The 19005-nt window shown below is 38.6% G+C and overlaps 1 protein-coding gene across 12 annotated transcripts in view; it reads left to right on the top strand.

Annotated features, from left to right (window-relative positions):
* The window catches only part of UNC80 (unc-80 homolog, NALCN channel complex subunit), a 190352-nt gene that overhangs the window by 103035 nt on the left and 68312 nt on the right, over nucleotides 1-19005 (top strand). For all 12 annotated transcript variants that reach the window (XM_072961364.1, XM_072961363.1, XM_072961360.1 and 9 more), the window contains 4 exons: nucleotides 1422-1622; nucleotides 9208-9315; nucleotides 10477-10615; nucleotides 18388-18569. In XM_072961364.1, the coding sequence (XP_072817465.1) occupies nucleotides 1422-1622; nucleotides 9208-9315; nucleotides 10477-10615; nucleotides 18388-18569 (630 nt within the window). The remainder of the gene's footprint in view (nucleotides 1-1421; nucleotides 1623-9207; nucleotides 9316-10476; nucleotides 10616-18387; nucleotides 18570-19005) is intronic.

Genomic DNA, 19005 nt, shown 5'->3' with positions numbered 1-19005 from the left:
ATCACCTCTGCTGCATTCTGTTGGTTGGAAGCAAGTCACTAGGCCAGCCCATACTCAACAGGAAGAGGTTTCGCAGAGGTATAAATACCAGAATGTGTGGTCACTGGGGACATCCTAGAAATATAGCTACCAAGATGTGCTAAATGAGAATCTCCTGAGCTGAAGGCCAGCAATATATTCATTTTTGTATCTCTTTGTTTTTGTTAAGCTTTCTTGGTGTTTCTCTTGAACAGTCAGAGTTGAGAATAACAAGGGAAACCTTATAGTTCTTATTTGTGCCCTACCTCTTACCAGTATAAATAGGAATATCAGGGCTCTTTGATGAGTCTTGAGAGATCTGGATATTCTGCTCTGACAACATCTATATTTTTTTTGAAAGCTTTGAAGAGTATGAGGTACTGTTAGCTGAGTCTGACAGGGTTATGGAGTTGATTGTTATTGTTGTTTACCTTTGTGTCAGAGGAAGCAGGGCCTCTCATTCCTGAGGAAACGTGTGGCAGCCCTGCCTAGCAAGTTTGATTGGCCTTGTCCACGCAGACTTACTTTATGTTCTCCATCGGGTGTGGCACATGGTCTCTCACAGGTTAGGTGCTGGGGTGGGAACTAGTTTCCTGAAGGATGGTATCATTCAGAAGGTTAATCTGTACAGATTTGACTAAACCTGCAGCTCTAGGAATACTACTGCCTTTTTAGGAAGGCAACTTTGGAAGTTACAAACTCAAGGGCCTTCATTCCTTTTTTAAACATAACCATATCCTTTAAATCAGCCGAGTTCTTTTCTGGAATCCTACTTGGGGAGTCTAGGGGGACTTGAGCCAGTTCAAGCCACAAGTGAAGAGCTGGAATAGCCCAAAAGCTGGAAAAAAAACTTAGTTTGTAGAAAGAGGAAATGAAGTTCTACAGTGGGGGCTCAAGGCCCATTTGAAGATTATAGGTCAGATGTGTGCGAGATGCAGAAATGTTCTCCAGGTCCGTGTAGGTGGGCTGGAGTTAAATACATCCAACAGCTGTGAAAGGCCAACCAATCCTTTGGGACAGAACTTCTCATCAGTTTCTGCTTTTCTCTCTGGCTCCTTTCACAACGTAAGAGCTGAGTAAATAATATATTTTAAGTTCAGAATCTTTATTTGGAAATACTTTGGAAATCATACATTCCCCAATAATTGTTTTATGTTTTTGAAGATCACTTAGCCCTTTATTGTTTCAAAAAGGACTTTCTAGCATGTATAAATCCAGGGAACAAAAGAAGCCAAGTACATAAAGGCTTGTAACTCTTTGTTCTCTTATGGGAATTGTTGTGGTTTTAAGACCCATTAAGGGAAGTTGACATTTTGACTTTTCATCTTCCACCCCACATAGTTGTTCACAGTTTGTCTGTACCCTGGTTGCCTGGTTGAGTCTCAGTGATATCTGTGTTCCAGGTCATGATCTTGCTGTGCAATCAGCAAAGCTTCATCTGCACCCATGTTGACTACTGCCACCCTCACTGCTACCTGCACCACAGCCGCTCCTGTGCCCGGCTGGTCAGGGCCATCAAGCTACTCTACGGAGACACCGTGGACTCCCTCCGCGAGAGCAGCAGCGTCAGCACTGTGGTTCTCCGGGGCAAGAAACAGAAAGAGGTGAGTGAATGATCCCGTGATAACGTACCGATGATAGGGAGAATGATGTCCTAACAGTCTTTTCTCTGGAAATGCAAATTTCAGCCCACTGCAGTTGTATAAACCAGGCTACAGATCTGTGTGATTTTGAGCCAAGATGGAAGATTAGTGGAAGAAAGACAAGTGCTTTGTCTTCCTGTTCATGAGCAAACATGGACTCTTTTCCCAGGTTTTGTCTTTTTTCTGTGAATAAATATGAACTCATAGGGGCGATGGTGATAAGTAGGTTGTTCTGGTGTGCAGAACAGTGTCCCCCAAAAGTGTCCAAATTCTAATCCCTGCAACCTGTGAATATGTTACCTCACGTGGCAAAAGGGATTTTGCCTGTGAGAATAAATTAAGACTCTTATAATGGGGAGATTATCCTGGATTATCCAGATGGTCCCACTGTAGTCAGAGGCAGAGGAGATGTGACAACAGAAGCAGAGGTCAGAGTGATACAGGGCAATGAGCAAAGGCAGCCTGGAGAAGCCAAAAAGGACCAGGAAGTCAATGGATCCTTAGAGCCTCCAAAAGGAACACAGCCCTGCCAATCCACTTTAGACGTCTGACCACCAGAACTGGAAGGTAATAAATTCGTGTTGTTTTTCAACAAGAAAGTTATGGGAATTTGTTACAGCACTAATAAGAAATCCATAAAGTTACGTATTAAGAAATAAGTAATAGATGGCCCAGTTGGTCAGAGATAAACAATAGAGTAACCTAGTTCAAATCAGACTAAAGGAAACTTCTTTAAGAAACGATTACATTTTCTAAGCATTCAGCTGCGCTTTCCTGACAACTGACCAGCTGAGCTGGCAGGAGATGGAGACAGTAACCAGGGCTGCCTTGCTGCTGCCAGGGAAGCCCTGAGTGACCCACCTGCCCCTGAACAGGCGTGATCGCCAAGATGCTCCTCTGCGTGCTGCTGGCTGCCCCTGCAGCTGCTTCCCACAAGTGGTTTTGCAAAGAGATTTTTATATAATACCTATTCATTTCGATGAGCATTCATTGGGCACCTGCTGTTGGCACAATATGAGACCAGATATTCTTTGGAGAAATAAAAAATAAATAAGTAGGAGTAGAGGATCTTTCTGCTAAGGAGTTTGTGAGCCAGGTTTGGCGGGGTAGGAGGATGGCAATAAAATACAAATCAAACTGGAGAATACGAGCCGTAACAAAAAAGGCACAGTTGAGTTGTATGGCAATTTGTGATGCTTTAACAGCCAAAAAAGGGATTTTTTAATGACTTTTTTTTTAAATTATGAAAGCAATACAGGTACATGGAAGAAATTCTGGCTAATATTAAGAGCTCCAAATATATATATATATATATCTTGTGCATCTTGTAAGTATGCTAATTTGCCTTCTGGGATATGATCTTTTAGTTTTGGGGTTTTTTTTAAGCATATGTATGAGAGTTTAAGGCAGGTATACATCATTAACAAAGCACTTTTTGATTCTTGCACATCTTGTGCAGGAGATACTGTTCTCATTTTACAGATGAAAATGTTGAGGTTCAGAAAGGTGGAGTTGTCCACAGTTCACATCTATAATGCATTCAGTTAGACTTTCATTTAGGAACATGGAGTATTCATTTTTTCAACTAGACTTTATTGCATTTCATGGTATTCAAATTACACAAATTCTGAGAGGAAATCAAGTGGAGAAACTACTTGAACTGCTAAATAATGACATAAAAAGAAAAGTATGTATGTATATATGCATGTATACATGTACAGAGGTGTCATTTATGGTTGAGATGAGTACATGTGTATGTATGTATGTACATACATGTTTACATACATATGTATCTCAACCATAAATGACACTACATTCAAAGGAAATCTGTTTTCTTTTAGGCAAGTACTACTTCACATAAAAACTCCCTTAGCTTTAGAAGAAAACCATAGATGTTGAAAGTTATAAAAATACACCAGCCTAAATTAATGTTCATTGTTCACCATACACCTCTGAGATTTCTTACTTCCACGACTTTGCACCAGCTGCACCTTCACCTGTAATCCATATGTGGCCAAACCCAAACAGCCTTCAAGATCCAACTCAGATGCCACCTCCTCACTGAAACCTTTTCTGATCTCCCTAGCATTCATCACAGGACAGACTGCAGGTGGATGATTAGTTATTTTCTGTTCCTTCTTCCTCTAAACTGCAGTGGTGTTTTACTTCTGCTTTTCTCACTCTTCATTCAGTGATTCATTCGTTAATTTGTCCATCCATCCATGTGTCTATTCAACAAATTTTTAAAGATCTTATGGACCAAGCTGAGTCTACACCATGTGCTGGGTATAATAATAGCAAAAGAGACATGGCCCCTGCCCTAGCATGATGCACACAGTCTAGTTGAAGAGACGGACATTAATCAAAGAAACGTTCCAAACTGACGTAAAATTGCAACAACAGTAAGCACAGTGAAAGAGAAACCCCCTGTGCTGAGAGAGCTTTTGAACAAGACTTTGAACGTATTGGGGGAAATAAGACAGCCTCTCCAGTAAAGTGACAGACGAGCTTTGACTAAAGGATACATCGATGTTAGCTGAATACAGAATTCTCCTACCAGAAAGAAGACGTGAGTTCAGAGGATGATGGTGGGAATACAGAGGACTGGTGCGTCAGCACGAGGCTTTGTGGGCAGATAGAGGGCAGACCAGGGTGAGCCCCTAGGGCCATGGGAAGGATTTTAGTCTTGATCCTGTGAGTAGTGAGAGGTTTCAAGGTCACTCTGCCTGCAAAATGGGGCCACTTAACTCCCTATTTCTCCTCTGACACTTAATTATCAAACTTCTTGAGAACCGAGGCAGTCTTACACACATATATCCTGGTGGTACCTAACAGAGTACCTCACTGTAGCAGAGGGCCAATACTATTGAATGGATGAGTGGGCTGCAAAGTTCTAGGATGTTCCATGAGTGCCCTCCACCTCTGGCCCAGCCAGGACACTGGCCTGAAGCAGGAGAAAAGGTTACCAGCCTTAGGTATTGCATACATTTCTGAAAGAGAAAATAAAACAAGAGTCTGTTCCCCCAACCTTCACGCATTTCAATTAGTCATGCAGATGCAGAGCTGAAAAGATATATTGAGTCTTCTGTGATATGCAGTTTATTTCCAGAATGCCAGCCTCTCGTTCAAGCTTTTTCTTTTTTTTAATATTTATTGTCTCATGATGTTTCCATTTGCCTGTTCTGAATCTGTCACATAAATGAACAATGCCCACGTTTCCAGAGCCAAAATGAAAACAGAGTAGGCAATAAATCAAAAATGAAAGCAGTGATTCTGATTAAAATGGAGACTTATGAGCAATTGATATTTCATTCCTATTTCCTTTTTAATTGTTTTTTATGGCAGAATATGTTTGGAGCAGCTAGTACATTTTGTAACCCATTTAACTGATCAATCTGCTAATCTACATTGCCCTGCTCAGAGACTTACGGTACATTCTGTTAGTCTATTTGAATGCACTTCCAAACTTGAGAGATTTTTATAAACTATCATTATATAATTATCATTATATATATTTTTATTCATATATATGCACGTATTTATGTATGTATATATGCATATACCTCACCTTCACCAAAGGTGAATTCACCAAAGAATTCTTTGCTTTTTCCTATGTATCTGTACCTTGTCTAATGCCATGCTCTAAATGGATTAAATGTTCAGTTAGTGCCTGCTGATGAAAAAAGGAGTAGATAAAACTTTTTTTTTCCTTCTGGTTGAAAAGGAGAGGTAGATATAAGGTTATATGTGTCCAAACAAGCAAGGGCATAGGGTCCGTAAATTTTGTGAAGCCAATTCAAATGGCAAGTGGTCAGCTGATTTCCTGCAGGACTAATATTTTTCTAAAGCTATGGAAAACATAGTTGTGATGGCAAGACCAGGCCCTGGGTCTTGATTTCATAGGCCAGAATGACTCCTCACCATAATATACATTCCCCATGTGTCAAAGTTATATGAGACACAAAAGGTCTGGGTTAACTTTGGAGAAATACTGTACTTCTGTTGGCATGATGTTTCCTCCCAGAAACATGAGACGGTCGCTTTCCCAAAGAGCCCAAAGGCTGACTCCGATTTTCCCAAGTTTTAAATACCTCCTTATTTCCACAGTGCAACATCATTCATGACATTCTCTCCTTTTCTGCTTATCTTGACATTGCGTTAGTGTGCTTGTTTGTTAGCTGTCTCTCCTGGTAAGATACCCTGTGTAAGAGGGCAAGTATCATGAAGGAGTTTGCTCCTCAGCGTATCCTCAGAAGTTGGCCCAGTTCCTGCATGTGGTTAATTCTTAATAAACATACTTGAATTATTGAAGGAATAAATACAATTTTTACTCAAAGTAATTAAGTTAATATTATGCCTCTCTAGTCAATAATCTTTTGTTGTAAGGAATAGAAGCCTGTTGAAACTTGTTCAAATAATCAGAGAATTTCTTCAAAGGATATAATAGAATCTCAGGAAACTAGGGACAGTTGGAAAACACGGTCAAGCCTCAAAGGAATGAGACCCAAAGCTGCTGTTCATCTCCGGATGAACATCGTCCCTCATCTCTGCTGCTTTCTGCTTCATCTCTGTCTGCTTACTTATGACCAGTAACTCCTGCTTTATTCGTCTTGTACTTAGGCTGAAAATCTACCGGTTGCATCATTATTTCTCAGCCCCAGCAACCATCACCAAATGTATCAGACTCGGTCCCTTAATTCTCTCGGAGAGGAATTTGATGGGACCAGTTCTTCCTCTTTTTGATCCAAACACCACAAGTGATAATTCACTGGCAGGCAGTAGGCTGGTTTTATACTGTAAATTTAATCAGTAGTATCAGAATGAGGAGAGAAGATAGGGAGACAATTATAGGGAATATGTCTAAGATATGTATGTAGAAGAAAATGACAGTAGTCCAAGTTCTACCACCCATAGCAAGTATGCCCCAGTATCCCTGCCAGCTCTTGGGACTTTAGAACTGCCTCCCTATGGTAAATCAGTTCAACAGTGAATGACATCCTTTATTAGTGATACATTCTGTCCTTTAGTCTTGGGTTACTAGTCTTGGTTTTCTTTATAGGTCCCTGTTTGATGTGTATTTCCAACCACCATGTACCTCTTGCAGTCCACTGAAATTTCCAACTCTTCAAGAATGACTAATAACCAATAGATGCCTTCAGAACTAGCCTCCTACTCCATCCATTTCTTACTCTCTTCTAGCCAAGTTTTACACCAAGTTACCAAAGCAAAAAGCAACTGATATCTTTGTTAGCCTGAATTGGGGGTCACACCAGTGGAGGACTTTAGGACCTTCACATAGTGTATCCAAGTGCCCATCACATATGCACCCATCTTTAATATCTACTTTTCAAGCCTGAACAAGTCACTCTAGAAGAGTTACTAGCCCATCACCCTAATATAAAAGCCTTTCCAATTCCCCTCCCTTGCCACTAAAACAAACATCCTAATTATCTTGAGGCCAGCAGAACACATCATGCTTCTTAAGGAAGTATGCCAGGATATTAAATGTTTGATATCTGAGAAGCTTGACTTATACCTTCTGTCCCCAGAAAACAGGATTAAACAAAACCCTACATTTCCCAGAGTATAAGAAACACATAAATGTGTGTCCTTGTTCTTCTGAGTATTTTCCTGTATCTACCTTGTTAAAATTCCTATAAATTAATCAAAAGCATTGTTCAAAAGTAACCCTGAAAAGACAAAATCTTTAGCCAAAGGAGAAAGGGATAAAATATTTTAAACTTTAAAAAATCATATTTTAAAATAACTATAATGACTGTACAGCACAGGGAACTATATTCAATATCTTATAGTAGCTTACGGTGAAAAAGAATATGAAAATGAATATATATATATATATTCATGTATGACTGAAGCATTGTGCTGTACACCAGCAACTGACACAATATTGTAAACTGACTATACTTCAATTAAAAAAGAAGTAATAAAATTACTGTAATGACCTGGGGAAGTATTCATCATAAAAGCATAGTGAAATGAAATGTTTAAGATTGTGTGCCACGTTCATAGCATTGTCACAGTTGTGCTAAGATGCAGAAGGGGACAAAAGGCTGAAAGGAACCAAATAATGGCCATCACTGACTTGGAGATTATAGGGCTTTTGCTTTCTTCTTCATAGTTTTTCCTGTATTTTCCAGATATTCTACAATTTACATGTATTTTTTATAAATAGAATAAAAGCAAAAAGACTCCACTTTGTGAATACCTTAGCTTTTAAAAAAGTCAACTACACCCCTACATTTATATGTAAAATGATTGCCATGATTTTATGATTTTAGAATAGTTTTCAAATTATATAAAATAGGCACAATATTTGTGCTGTATATTACTTTTACAGTCACAGAAGGAAAAAAAAAAAAGCAATGCAGTATTTCTCTCCCCAAATGGTGTGTGTTCCCAAGTACGTGCCTCCACGTTTTTTATCTTTAGAAAACACAGCAAGAGCTCTGATTCATTTCTTTCCAAGTAGATTCATTTAAAAGTTTATTCCCTCCCAGTCACATAACAGATGCATTGTCTTGGGCCTTTTTGTCAGAGTTTTGAAAGGCTTTCTTGGAACATGCATGTACTTTTAGATTTGCTTTTTCTTTTGAAATATCTCCATCTATAACACTGTAAAGCTCTGTTCAAAATTTCTTAAGGAGCTTAGTTTTTTCCCTTGGCATTGAGGGAGAAAGTGTTTCATTGACATGGCGCTGGAAAAACAAATGAGCATTTATACTGTGCAAAGGGATGGATTCCCTCTTTGAATAGCCTGAAGTGCAAAAATAAGAGGAATCAGGACTCAGGATAAATAAACAAGGGCCTGTCGCCATTGGGAGCGATCATTCTCCCAGCTGCTCTGTCTACTCCATTTCTTGGCATTTAGGGAGTCGGGGGGATACTGTCTACTCCGTGTGTGTGCAGATGAGTCCGGCCTATTCTGGACCCTGGTCTGAGGGGTCAGTTTGAAAGAGGAGCTGCCAAGTATGATTTTTAATGAAGTCACTCCACCTGGATGATGGATGCTCTGAATTCATGTTTCCTTGATAAGAGTCTTTTATCTTTCACTTCCTAACATGTCTGTGTGAAATATTTTCTTTCCTCCAAATGATCAACTTATGACATCCAACCCTGTGAAAGGACTATGAGAGAGCGTGGATTTTAACTGACAACATTTTAAAAGATTTGTGATTTTAACAGCTTGATGGAATATAATTTGCCCTGAAATGGAAATCAGGGGATCCTGTCCTTTCCTTATTCTGCTGATGACCAGCTTTGAACCTTGGGCAGGCTACTACCCTCGTCTAGATCCTAGTCTCCTTGGCGGCAAAAGAGGGATTTGTTGCTAAATATTCCTAAGCTCCCTTTTCATTACAAAATTAACTGCTTTTATCACTTTCAGAAAATGTGGGCCCATAAGAAGGCGTTAAATCATCTGTTCCATTAGAAGAAGTTGGTTGTTTGGAGAATTTGGAGGGGAAACAACACTTGTTGGTTTTTGAGAGCACAACCCTCTTCATCACCTATCTCATATTTTTCTCAGTGCTCAGATAAATCATGCCTGAGGACACCTTCTCTGAAGAAGAGAGTTTCAGATGCCAACCTGGAAGGGAAAAAGGACTCTGGAATGCTGAAATACATCAGACTACAGGTATTGACACGTGGGTCAGAAACATTCATGGAGCAGTAATAGGGAGGGGACTCCAGATAGCCTGTTTACTAATGTTTGGGGCATAAAATGCCAATTGCCCCAGTATTGGCATAAAGTCTCCTCTAATTGATGAGCAAGAGTGCCACCAAGTGTGCAAGGAAAAAATCCCTTCTTGCTGGACAGCCAGCTTGCATAGAGACAAGGCTCGGGGAGCTTGGCTAGAACCAGTCTCTGCACACAGTCCAGGGATGCCAGCTTCCCACCAGCGTGTGGTAGTGATGCTCACAGGTCCTGAATGAGACAGTCTGGGTTCCAATCCCATGTCTACTGCTCTGGTTCTGAGACTGTGGGCAAGTTACTTAATTTCTCTCAGTTTTAGTTGCCTAATCTCTAAAATGAGGATTATAACACTAGACCTATCCCAAAGGATTAAAAAAGACAGTACACTTACCTACTTATCCAGGGCTTGACATGTTGTTATACTGTTATATTACAACCTAAGTTCTAAACCATAATACATTTCCCCAGGGGAAAAGAAAAAAAAGTTTCATATTTTTGTAGAAGGTGTTTTAAATGATGGTTAAAACTTAATTTGCCCAGAACCTACATTTATCACCTAAATTATTTGAAATAATAGATTAAATAGGACTTTGTGGGCTAATCTGGGCGGCAGTAACCATAGTGTATAATGTTTTGAAGGGAAAAAGCCATCCAAGTTCACTGGTTTAGAAAAGTAACTTTCTGAATGGAACTCCTTTATAAATTAGAGGCTGCTCACAGTTTCCAGTGGAAATCAACTCCCATAGGAAGGAAAATAAGGTGCTATGAAAAAGTCCACCAGGACTTTTAACACAAAGATACTTTGGCTGGAGTCCTTTTTCCCTCATGGTACTATACTGATTCTACAGTTTATTCCCTAGATGGTTGCACATTAGTTTTTATGGTGACAGCATTATAAAATTAGTGTAATTCTTGGTAATTATGCATCAACTAATAAGATTTAAGGCTTATTATACGTTATGCCAATAAATGTGCTCCCACTTTAGAAAGGACTTTAAGGTCATTTAAGGAAAGCAGAGGGAGGGGGTGGCACTTAATTTTCAAGAGTACAGCAATCAGTGTCTTCAAAGATTTTAAGACATCATTTCCATCTTTTCCCAGGTGATGAGCCTGTCTCCTGCTCCCTTATCTCTGCTAATCAAGGCGGCACCAATTCTGACAGAGGAGATGTATGGAGACATCCAGCCAGCTGCCTGGGAGCTCCTGCTCAGCATGGATGAGCACATGGCAGGGGCGGCAGGTAGAGAAAGACTACCCAGGATCCTGGTCCTGCTGCCACTCATCCCCATATTTAAATAATAGAGAAGCACATCATTCCGTTTTCACCCTTGGGTCAGATTGGTAGCAATGGCTAGGACTCTAAACAGAGCCATGCACCACGGGGAAACAGGACTGGGCTCTACGTGCACCCCTTTCAGTTCACTGTGTAGTTTGCACAAGAGCAGTATGTCTCTCCCGGGATACTACCAAATTATAAAGCATGATTTCCTCAGGAATCTACATTTTCACTATATTTCACAAAAGATAAATTGTTTTTGTATGTTGTGACTTCCTAGATCAACCATGAACTACCAGTGTTAGCTTTATTATATCTTATTGCGAGTCATATTCTGTGTCCAAATTACAATATCAAAACAGATTTGTTGAAATTTAAGTGACATGTCCAAAACCACATAGCTTGTAAATGGTAGATGCAAAATGTGAGTTCTTCACCTTTTACCACTTTTTGTACATATTCCTTTAGTTTGATATAGTTATTTTAGTTGAAAAATGCACATGGTAAAAATTCAAATAGTATAAAAGTGTATGATGTTTTAAAGTATCACCCTCTTTCCCATGATTCCCAGTCCCCTTTCTCAGAGGTGACAATTTTTAAATTTCCCAGGAAACCTTCAAGGGTACCCTGTGCACATGTATATACCTAAGTATGTGTGTGTGTATTACATGTTTCCCTTTTCACACAAATAGGACATACCATAAAGACTTCTGTACTTTGCATTTTTTGTTTATATCTAGGAAACTTTTTTTTTTAATTTTAAAAGTTTATTTGAACAAAAATTGATTTTAATCAGGCAGTGCCAAACCAGAAGTAGTTAGGAGCACTCTACCAAGAGTAGCTCAGAGAAAGACTTTTACAGAGAAAAGGCAGAAGCAAAGAAAGACAATCACTGATTAGCTATAACTTAAAACCTAGTTAGCTTCTTGTAATTGTTTGTCCATAGCATTTTGATTTGACGGGTTTACAGGCATAGATTTGGGTTTGCTTATGTAAGCTGCCATGTCATTAGAGCCACCTCAGTCTAATGGCTTCCTTTTCAAAATAATTTCATAATTGTTGGTCATCCTCTCACATGCGAAAAATTGACGAGAGACTGTAATGTTAACTATTAGGAGAATAATACCAAGAGACTGAAGTGTACTCCTTAGCCAGGGCCCCAGTGAACCAAACCAGTTAGAATCAAATAAACCAAAGAATATACCTGTTTTAGCCAAGTGGCTTGTTTGTTCACTTTCTATATTTGCTACGATACAGTAGAGGTGTTGATCCAGGCGCAGCAGGGGGCGTTTGCTGTGACACAGAGTCCTCCTTGTTCAGCCAATAAGTAATCTAAAGCAGTTCTATTATCTAAATCCACCTTAACAAGAAAATCTTGAGTCTTTTGTTATGCAGTTGTAGCCTTATATACATTCATCAACAGTTGCCAGAGTTAAGGAGCATTGTCTTCCTGTGCGTTAACAGAGAAAAGCAATTAGTGAAAAGGCAGAAGGAATAAACATTTCACACTGGTGATAAAGATCTTGATCTGTGTGCTTGGGAGATCTGTTCACTACAAGGTACCATATGCTTCTGGATGGGAACCTCCTTAGTCAATTTTCATTTTAGATCTCCAGCTGGTGTGTAGTTCCAAGAGCTTGGAAGAGCCTTTTTAATTGAGGGATGTGGACCCAAGGTTCAAGTCCATTAAGTATGACTGATATCTGGGTAGTGAGGAGGGCCTACTGTGGTCCCGTCAAGGAGGCTCAAAGGCAGTCTTTGTTCTTAGTGATTCCAAATCAGAAGGGTGGGAAACAATTAGAAACATTAGTTTGGAGAATTATAAGGAGATACTTGAGGAAAATAGAAGAAAGTGGAATTCAGTTTGGTGTACAGTTATATAACAAAACCTCAAAGATAACGTACGGGACCAGAATCTGTTATCCACAAGGCTGTGTTATCGTTTCCTACTGAAACATAATCTTTTCCTCCACAATCACCTTTATTTCTATCAGAGACAATCACAGTGAGACTAGTTTGTTTGCAAAGTAAGTCTCATCTCATTAAACTTGGCCTGATTATTTACACAAATACAGCGAGAATAGTGATTGACCATATAGCCTCTCTTTTTATTATTATGATGTAAGGTTCAGGTGTACAGCATTACTACATCTATATACATGACAAAGTGATCACTTACCACAAGTCTAGTTGCCATCCGTCGCCGTACAGTTGACCTCCTTCACTCATTTTGCCTGCCTCCCAACCCACTTCCCCTCTAGTAACCATTAATCTGTTCTCTGCATCTATGAGCTTTTGTTTTATTTTGTTTTTTCATTTGTTTTGTGTTTTTAGATTCCACATATTATTGAAATTATATAGTATTTGTCTTTCTCCATCTGACTTATTTCACTTAGCATAATACTTTCAGGGTTCATCCATGTTGTCACAAATGGCAGGATTTCAACTTTCTTTACATATAGGCTCTTTTAAAATCTGTTTTACTGAAACTTTTCCTAAAGCATCTTAGTTTGGACTTTTAAAAGCCTCTCCAGGCTAAGAAGCCAAGCCAAGAACGTACCATCAGACTTCACCTGGCACACCTACAGATTTGGGTGAATTCCTCTATTCTTGAGATCCCTCAAATATCTTGAGGTTCCTTGGCCTGCCAGGAAGTTACCTTCCTTACTCACCTGGTAAGGCTACAGGGAACTCTATAAGCAAGGTACCCGGCCGGTTTTCCCTTGGGCTTTTCTTGGTTCCATAAAATCAACGTTAGCCCTTTAAAACTGGTCATACCTGATTTTATGCATATTCTCAAATATGATATTCCAATTCCAATAAAGCCTTAGTAATATAACCAGTGTTCCCAACTGTGTCTTGTTATAAGGAGAACAGATTTTTATTGAATTTATGCAAATAATTATATTGCCATAAATATAAAAATATTCAATATGTTTCTGAATTCTGGAGAGATCAGATAGGGATAAAAAGTAATATACTCTACAAAATTATTTTACAGAAATATACTTTACAGAATTATTGTAAGGCATAGAAAGCTTAAGAGAAAAAAGAAAAATATTTCCTTAAGTCTGGGAAAACAAAATACTAAGGAACCAGCAATGTTTCAAAGAAAAAGTTATAAAAAAATTATAATTACCCTCATCAGCTTATTCAATCCCATATTATTAATATTTGTTCTGCTTGAATCCAGTTTTTTCATTAGTTCTGGAAATTTTTATTCAGTTCAGTTTTATGATCTTACAGTTAACCAGAAACCTACTTTTTTAGAGTAGCTCTTAGAGTCATTTCCATGAATCTCTCTGAAGAAAAAGCACCTTTGCAAAAGCATCAGAGCAAAATAACAACTGTCTGTAAATGACAAAAAGACTTTTAAAAAATGGCCATGGTGAAAGATCTGATGAAAATTCATTTGATAAGGAAATGTAGTTATTTCTGTGGCATACAATAATTTAGGATAATAATTGGGCAATGAGAGTACTGACAGATTTCTAGAAAGCCAGAAGTAGATAAAGCTATGTTCAGTAATTAATGTTTCAAAATTTTATCTTATTTGGAAATGACCTAGATAGTCAATGAATAACCATCATTTAACTTATCTCAATATAACTAAAAGGTTTCAAGTTACCAAAAAGATTTCAGAAACTATTTTTAAGTAGACATACTATAAATTTTAATGTTGAAAAGTTTATACACATTCATCCTTCATCTATTTAATTCATTTGTTCTTAATAATTATGTTTAGAATACTCATGAAAATTTCATAAGACATTAAACAGCTAACTATCAAGTTATCTTTCTTGCTGACAAATGGTATAACAACATGAGCTTGTTTGACTTTTAGTAAACCTAGGTCCAATTAAAGTATTATATTTAATGCTGATAACTCTAAAGACATGCCAGTTTTAATTAAACCAACAAACTTTAACTAGCTTTTATTTTCAAAAGATTATCCTATATCACATGAACTTGAAAAACATCTGGTTTAGTTCCTATATATCTGAGGGAATACTTGATTTATATAGATGCTTGTTTGTCTTTAAGTCAATTAATAGAGCTCCTCATAAATTAATCTTGGCAATACCATCTGAAAGTAGAAAAATATCACACATCTGTAACATGCAAACATAGACACATATTAACATACAGACAGATGCAAAGATCTTAAAGCTTTAGTTTTAAAATTTCAGCCATGAGACAGGTCTGGTAATGCAAAACTGACTAGTTTATAAAAGAACAATTTGATCTAAATTGTCTTCCTGGCAAGTAAAATAAGTTAGATTTACCTGCTCAGATGGCTAAAACTTTTACTAATATTTGTGGAAAATACCTTAAGATTTTTCATTCACCTGATTTCCCAAATAGCTCCCTTTTTTTTCTGATAAAAATTACTTTCCTGAAGTTTGCATTTCAAGGGATGGATTTGGGTTCCCAGAGAAGACCAGACAGAACATTTACATCTCAAAATCACAAAGAAAAGATGTAAATTTCTCCAAGAAAGGCTTTTGTTTCCTAAATCCAGATTTTCTTTTTTAAATATCTGCAAGTCCTTTGAGATAAATAGCAGAGGTTTTGGGGTTGGTAAAAAGGATAAGTGGACTTTGAGTTGTTTCTAGAGCCACATTGTTCTTATAAAGACTTACTCTGTTAGACAAGTACAGTTGTTTTTAATTCTTCACAGAATTGGGTTGCAGCCTGACTATCAAGATGCTGACCCAACCATCCAACTACATTATTCTCAGTTTGCTTCTTTATATCAGGGAGCAGAGCTTCAACTAAGATGGAAATCAAAAGATTTCTGTGTCCTAGATTTAGCGCTGTATTTCTTTGAAATGTTTTAGTAAACTCTTCTGCAGTGGCTTTGGAATGTGTTTCTTCCCCTCTGGGTACATAGCTTTATTTTAGCTTGGAGGAGAAGGCCTGAAAAATAGTTCCTATCAGGCTCTAAATATCTGCTTCCAATTTGGCTAACTTCTGACTGTAGAGCTACTTAAAAAAAAAAAAAAAAACAGTCAAATATCTTGTCAGGTTTGAGTGGGACAGACAGTAAATATTTCTGGCAATATCGAATAATCCCACGAACACAAGATCCAGAGCTATTCCCAAAGATAACCAAAAGAAAGAAAGACTTAGACAGTTCCCCTGAGAGCTGGCAATAGTAGGACCCTGGCCACAAATGGAATGTAACCCACATTTCTGTCTGGCTAGATTTTGGGGACCTCCAATCTGATGACTGCCAAGCCAAGTTCTCAGGGCAAAAAGGAAAATGAAATGAACAAGAAGGCAGTAGCTGTCCCTGGGAGAGAAAGGATCAATAACAATTTTTTTTTTTTCCCTGCCAACTTGGAAAGGAAGGGACAATGTGAAATTTTACTTTCTTTTCTGAACCAGGCACCAGATAAAGATCTAGGGGAGCTGACTTTAGTAAACATTCTTACCCACTGCTGGCTTCTGCCAATTTTCCCAGGATGCTGTCTGCAGGCTCCAGAGTGAGTGAGGTGTCCCAGTGGGTCTCATCCTGGTCACCAAGAACTGTAGAGGAGGAAAAATAATTTCCCCTCTTACCTTTAAAAAATGAGTCCATTCCAGCCTTTTGCTCTTCTATACTACACTGCAATAAATGTCTTTATGAAATATCTTTGTTCACATTAAAGCTCAGATTTTTGCTTCTGTACCATATATTTCTCAGAGAGGGCTGCAGAAGTTCAGGGAAGGGCATGCTCCCTAAATATGGGATAGCCATGGAAACTCCTGTAGAAGATAAAAACAGGTGAACTGGGCTTTAGGAAAAGCTAGAAGGAAGAGGAAATGGTGTGTGCAGAGCTACGTGGGGTGTGGAAATGCCCTGGGTTTCTTTGGAAAGCCTGAGGAGGAGTTGAGACTGGGGTGGCTTTTGTCAGGAGGTCGCTAGTCCATAGTATATTAAGCAAATGAATGGGACTGAGATTGTATGAATTATTACCAAGTTTAATGTGGCAGTGGAGTAGTTCAGTTTTAGAAACAGTGATTTTTAGATGATGATGAGACATATCATTGGTGATATGACACTAAAGCTAATGACAAAGGCCAAAGCTAGGGATAAGCTTGGGGAAAACTGGATATATGTGGCAGCTGAAGCAATGAGAGTGGATAATTTCAGGGGAGAATCAGCAGAGAGGAGGGAGCTGAGTGATGAGCACAAAGCCATTGGCCTTCTCTGCCTTCTGAGGACAAGAAGAATTGCTGGCCAGCAAAACTCAGAAGAGCAGAAAAGTAGAACTTAAATAATCACAAACTATGGAAGAAAAGGAAGATAGTTTTCAAGGAGATCATTATGAAGGTGTTAAAAACTGAAAGGAAACAAATGCTAAAAAAGACCACTGGATCTATTGATGAATGAGCATTACAAGAACACTGCTTCAGTAAAGAGATGGAGGTAGAACTCCAACTGCCGTGATTCAGAGAGTGACCATGGTGTTTAAAAATTGAGACAGAATAGAGTACACTTCAAAGAAAAGTAAAGGTGGGACAAATAGTGGTGATTTGAGGAGGTGGTAGGATTAAAAAAGGGGATTACCAAAAGCTACCAATGATGGTAGCTGACATTTGTCATCAAACTATGTCACACACATTAGCTTACTTGATCCTCATAACAGTGATTTTGTAAATGAGCAGACTGCAGCTCAGAAGGTTGAAAAGGACTTTTAACCAAGTCCACACAGCTCAGAAATAACAGAGCCAGGAAACCAAACCCAGATCTTTTGACTATAAGTAGGTGCCCTTTCCATACACCACATTCCCTCTAAAAAATGAAATACACTTTAGAATTCTGTAGTAATTTTCATGTTACAAAACACCTTTTTATACATTGTCTTATTTTATTCTAACAACAGATTTGGAGGCAGCTATGATCATCATCATCATCATTGACATTTTCAATAGAGAAACAAAGGCTAAGAAGTAGAGAGACTTGGCCAAGGTTGATAGCAGAGAAGTTTCAGCTGGGTTTCAACCCCAGTGATTCTAACACCATTGCCTGACGATGTTTCGAGGATCTTGAAAAAAGCACAAGAGATTTTAAGTTATGTTTTTATGATCGACACTGGTTCCTCCATCTACACTCTAGAGTGATTTTTTTTCCTCCTTATTCAGTGTCATTGTGACTTTTCAGGGTACGCACCTTTCTCTTATTGATATTGGCTTTCCTCAGATTAAAAAACAACAATGGTATAATGGTTCGTGAAACCTCTTTTAGTTTCTTAATCTCTTCTACCTCTTGGAAGGATAGAAGTTTCTAATAAGAGTCTATATAATGAATTTTATTTTTAATATAACGAATGTAACTGAGACAGTTTTTAATGGACATTTTTAGATACTGTCCTAGGGTTACTCTGAGATGACTCTAGCCATTTCCTAAAGAAAATATTTCAGTATGTAATTTCCTTTTGTCGTTTGCTTCCTCTGGCATTCACTTTTCACTGTGAGCCAAGGGAAACTTTGCTCAGAATGAGTTATTCTACTGAAATGTCATGCTGTCACTGCCCTTGCATCAGATACTGGAAGATCGTGGGTGGCACAAAGGATGATGTCTGGTTTCCAGTGGCTGAAACAAGGTTTGCTTTTGCCAATGCTGGTGGCCTGGCTCTATAGCTCAGTAGTCATTTTCAGGAGATAGGAGCAGTTCCCAGCATCTCCCCATCCCCAGGAATCATGCAAAATTAAAAGATGTGTGCTGATGAATTGTTGATGGTTTTTAGCTGCCATGTTCCTACTGTGTGCGGTGAAAGTCCCCGAAGCTGTGTCTGATATGCTGATGTCAGAGTTCCACCACCCAGAGACCGTGCAGAGGCTGAACGCTGTCCTTAAGTTCCACACGCTCTGGAGGTTTCGGTATCAGGTCTGGCCCCGGATGGAGGAGGGAGCACAGCAGATTTTTAAGGTAAGGGATACTTTCCACAAAAGGGGTACTACACACACACGCACACGCACACGCACACGCACACGCACACACACACACACACGAATGAGATTAACAAACCTGACCCAAGGCTTGTTTCAATCCTTGAACCTCAAATCCACAGTGTATGGCCCAAGTGATGCTTCCTTTTTTTCTCTCTTATTATACAAGTAAACCTGACTCATATAATTGTGAATTCTTGTTCTTTATAAATTGAAATATAAAGAATGTAGAGTAAGAAAATCAAGTTTCTGTGAACCTTAAGTTCTCACTACCATCCCAAGAGGTAAGCACATAAAAATATGAGTATAATCTTCCAGACATTCTGCTGTATACACAGGTGTTTTTTGAAGGATGGGGTGATTAACACAAATAGTGATCATATAGTTGAAACCCTTCATTTTATTAGTGAGTAAAC

The sequence above is a fragment of the Vicugna pacos genome, chromosome 5, assembly GCF_048564905.1.
Source record: "Vicugna pacos chromosome 5, VicPac4, whole genome shotgun sequence".
Classification (NCBI taxonomy): domain Eukaryota; kingdom Metazoa; phylum Chordata; class Mammalia; order Artiodactyla; family Camelidae; genus Vicugna; species Vicugna pacos.
Note: the sequence above shows the minus strand (reverse complement) of the source record. Positions and strands in the feature narration are given on the sequence as shown.